Source organism: Epinephelus moara, chromosome 11, assembly GCF_006386435.1.
Source record: "Epinephelus moara isolate mb chromosome 11, YSFRI_EMoa_1.0, whole genome shotgun sequence".
In the NCBI taxonomy this organism is placed as follows: Eukaryota; Metazoa; Chordata; class Actinopteri; order Perciformes; family Serranidae; genus Epinephelus; species Epinephelus moara.
This window is the reverse complement of record NC_065516.1, coordinates 14,863,663-14,867,932: the sequence shown is the minus strand read 5'-3', so window position 1 is coordinate 14,867,932 and position 4,270 is coordinate 14,863,663. Positions and strand designations below refer to the sequence as shown.

General features: G+C 41.5%; 1 protein-coding gene across 2 annotated transcripts in view; it reads right to left on the bottom strand.

Annotated features, from left to right (window-relative positions):
- The window catches only part of topbp1 (DNA topoisomerase II binding protein 1), a 16,648-nt gene that overhangs the window by 4,487 nt on the left and 7,891 nt on the right, over positions 1-4,270 (bottom strand). For both annotated transcript variants that reach the window (XM_050057188.1, XM_050057189.1), the window contains exons 17-21: positions 3,530-3,653; positions 2,462-2,620; positions 2,181-2,277; positions 1,899-2,100; positions 1,576-1,805 (exon numbers count right to left, since the gene is read on the bottom strand). In XM_050057188.1, the coding sequence (XP_049913145.1) occupies positions 1,576-1,805; positions 1,899-2,100; positions 2,181-2,277; positions 2,462-2,620; positions 3,530-3,653 (812 nt within the window). The remainder of the gene's footprint in view (positions 1-1,575; positions 1,806-1,898; positions 2,101-2,180; positions 2,278-2,461; positions 2,621-3,529; positions 3,654-4,270) is intronic.

The window sequence follows — 4,270 nt, the reverse complement described above, 5'->3', positions numbered from 1 at the left end:
ACTTTGTGGATTCAATTTTGTGTTCTTGGACGTTAGTCTGGGGCGCCGTCTGCCATTAGGTGTGCTAACCGCTCCCCCTGCCGATCTCCGCAAGGGATGTGAGGACTCTAAAACTTCACCAGGGCCTCCATCGGCATATGGGTGAGTAGATAATGGCTGAATTTTCACTTTTGGGTGCACTATCCCTTTAAGATGCAGGTAAATGAACAACTAGAGACTTCCTTACAGGATTGGGTTGCAGCAACTATTTGTAAATCCATCGCTGAGTTTGCTAAGCTCTTGATAACGACTGGCCAGTTTCAAAGAAGTGATTTACTGAGGGTGTCTTAACACCTAAACTGTTTGGTTCAGATAAAACAAACTCAGGTCTGTTTTTCAGAGTAGCAGGGCTCATTTGGGTTGTTGTGAAAGCTGTCTATCAAATCAGAGTCTGACCAAACAACAGAACGGAGACCACTTGAAAAGATGGGTGTCAGTCCGCTTGGAAGCAGACTCTGGTGTGGTTTATTTGTGGTGTGAAAGCAAACAAACCACGCTGAGGATTTTATGATAGCAGATACGTGATTTTAGCCTGATTTCAAAAGCTAAGTTACTGATAAATCCATCCACTGAATGTGAAATCTTTCCATGCTCTTATAATTGATCTGAATAGGGCCATGTATATAACCTGTGTATCCAGATCACCATGGTAAAATGAATGCATGTCAACGTGAACATTTTCCCTGATTAAAAAGCTGTTAAAACTGCTGCACCTTCATCAGGCTCCTTGTACTTTGTCAGTTCATTAAGTCCATTAAAAGTGTGTGAAAGCGATCCAACAATAAAAAGCCCTGAATCATTACTGTGCAAGACATCTCCTTTTCATCCAGTCTCTACTTGTTAGTCATTATTCAGAATGTGAGGTTGATTTACAGTCTAATAATACTGATAATCAGCTCTTTCTACATCAAAAGTCAGTGTGAACAGGAAACAGATGAGAACTAAAATGCAACAATGTCTCATATGTTAAGCTTTGTCTGCACCAAATGAACCAAACTGCAAATCAGGCTGCACCTTTACAACTGCAGTAATATCTCAGTTAGTAAAGACTTACGTGACAGTAATGTGAAAACCAGTTGCTAGGAAAAATTTGTAGCATGTCCAGTCAAAAGCATCAGCTATGTAAACAATTCAGTGTAGCATCACAAGGTGTAACATAGGGAGGCAACACAATATATTAAACTTTCATGCTAATCCTTTGTAAATATAGGTCGGCCTTTGTAATTACAGGTATTTTTTTGTTAACTGTAACATTACATCCTCCCTTTGGATCATTATTAAACCTCATTTTGATAAAATGTCATGTCAATCATATTCCATATGACTTCATTTACTCATATGTTAGTGAGCTAATGTTACTACTGTCAGTTCTTTCAGTTAGCAAGGCAACAACAACACCTTGCAGTTAGCAGGTGTAAATCTTGAGCAACAAGTAATCTCTGTGCTAAAACTAGTTTATGCAGTGAGACTTGTTTTAATTTAGTGATCTGTAAATCTCCACTTTTAAGTTACAACTAGGTAAGTTTGATTTCTCACCCATCTCCACTAGCTCTGAGTCCGTCATGGAGTCCCTGAACTGAGGGCCGTTTTCTGCGGTGGGAGGAGGTGGAGGTGCGAGGGGCTCAGAGTGTTGTGAGGGACTCCCAGGCCACTGTAGGTTATCAGCCAGCTTGGCTCTCTCCTCCCTGGCTGTAGGGTCGTCCCAAACGATCTGTTCACTCTGAGATGGCTCTGTGTTGAAGTCCATGGCTGCTTCTCTGGAAACCCTGAAATCAGGACAGAATGAGGTGAATTTATTTGGAAGAGGACGTGTGGGAATTGTCATCATTTGAACATTTCTCAGTCCATGGCTACTTTACCTGAGAGCTTCCAGAGTTCGTCTGCTCCCGCAGCGTCCGACCCGGCTCCCATCAGGTGTGTTGGGGCCCGAGTCGGCCCCTCCTGATCCCATCCTGCTGAGTCTGACTGAGGTACGCCTCCCTGTCGTCAGCTTGGTGGCCGACATGATCTCCTGGAGCTGCCTCTGCAGGTTCTCTCTCATTTCTAGAGTCTCTGACATATCTGGACACAAGAGAGTCGACCACGTGAGTAAAGTTATTGGCTCTAGCAAGTAGGTGCAGAAGTTGTAAAAAGACACCCACCACTTTTATCTGCAGTATCATTCATCTCTTCCCGATCGACGCTTCCATCACTTACACGACGTAAAGTTGTGGCTTCTTCTGTGGCAACGTGTTCACTCTGAGAGGCAGATCATTAAACAGATAATGAAACAGGGAAACGTAAAGACAATTAAATGAGACACCACCTGCATTAATGAGACGTTACTAATAACATAAACATTTAATTCAGTATCCAATGTCTCACTGAATCTTGAACTTACCAACACAATATACACAAGGTGAATTTACAAATATAAACCCACCTTGTCGTCCTTTGCGTCAGTGGCGTCTTTGCGTTGGGTTCGTGTTAAAGGTGGAGACCTCTGAGAGCTGCTGGGCACCTGGCTGAGGTTCAGGCTCATCTTGGGGTTGTAGGTGAAAGGATAGAGAGACTCGGGGACATGTCTCTGCTCGTCAGCACACTGCACAAGACGACACAACACATTAACGTACACAGAAGTTTATTAGAGCTGCCACGAGAATTAATTGAATGAAACAATTATGAGAGGGAACGATGGCTGGAATTCCCATCTGTCTGCAAAATTAGCATATCAAAGCTGTGTTTGATTAAATATTCTGCTTTTGTTGATGGGATGATTATCATTCGCCCCAGGTGAAATGTGCTAAGTGAATACTGAATGGTAATGGGAGGTACAAAGCAGCGCCAACCACCACGAAAATAAGATCACAAATCAAATCAAGTGTATCTTAATATCACTTTGTGTATCTTCTTGAAGACATAATTTCTTTGCAAGCTTGTACAAGCAATATAATGTCAACAAAACATTTTGCCTTAATCTTTGTGGGAGCAGCATCGTGGTTAGTTTTGCCCCGATCCTTTCCCCTGTGTTTCACAGATGGGTTCGTGTTCTCATTTTGAAGGAAAGCATGATGGCTTTTTTCACAATTATCTGTCATTTTCTAAAACACACGATTACCTGATTCATTCACAAAACTACCTAATTGATAATGAAAACAATCATTAGTGTCCCTCTCAATACATTTCAAGGTGTAAATGTATTAAATGCTGTACAAAGATTTATGAACATCTTCCTGTGGAGCGCACTTTAACTTTTCAACCAGGTCTGTGTCACCATAGTGTGGGCAGTGTGTGAACGGTGTTTGTTTTCCGCCCCATGCTTCAGATTCCCAGCACTGGTGGCTCGAGGGTAGACCAGGCACCGTTATTTGCATACACTGCCCACACTGTGGTGAAACAAACCTGGTTAAAAAAATCAGCAAAGTTTCCCTTTACAAGACAAAAAACAAACAAAAAAAGAGTAGTAAAGCAGAACTTGGGCTCTATTTATATTTGCTACTGAGAAACGTACAGCCTGTAGCCAGCACTGGGAGACCACGTGCAGCCCTCTCTCTTTCACTCCTCTGTACTCCCGGGTGTTGTCCCCGACACGGCCCTGGTAGATGTAGTGTGTCACTGTGTCATCACAAGCCCACCTAAAAACAAGTAATGAAGTAATGAAATAATGAAATGCTTGTACTGTCTACATCTATATTTACTGAAATAAAGGTAAAAGGATAAGTTCACAATTTTTCAAGTCTTTCTTAAAACAATCCTGATGCAGCCATTAGATTAATGTGTGGTTCAATCTCATCATGGTGTGAGCTTCATGTGCCAGAAAATAACATAATCATCCATTTCTTGTCAAGAGCAAAGGCTCCCAAATTTGTCAAAGAGCTTGGTAGTGCTTGGTAAACTTTTGTGACTAGGCACGAGTGGAGATCCGGTGGGAAACAAAGAGGTATGAAACTATTTTGACTTGAAGGTAAGTGACAGTTCAAATGCAATATTTGACAGTAAAAAACACACTTGTTGACTTCTTGCTTATCCACAAAATACAGTATCTCACATAAGTGAGTACACCCCTCCCATTTTTGCAAATATTTCATTATATCTTTTCATGGGACAACACTATAGAAATGACACTTTGATATAACTTAAAGTAGTCAGTGTACAGCTTGTATAGTAGCATAGATTTACCTTCCTCTGAAAATTACTCAAAACACAGCCATCAACATGTAAACAGCTGGCAACATAAGTGAGTACACCCCAC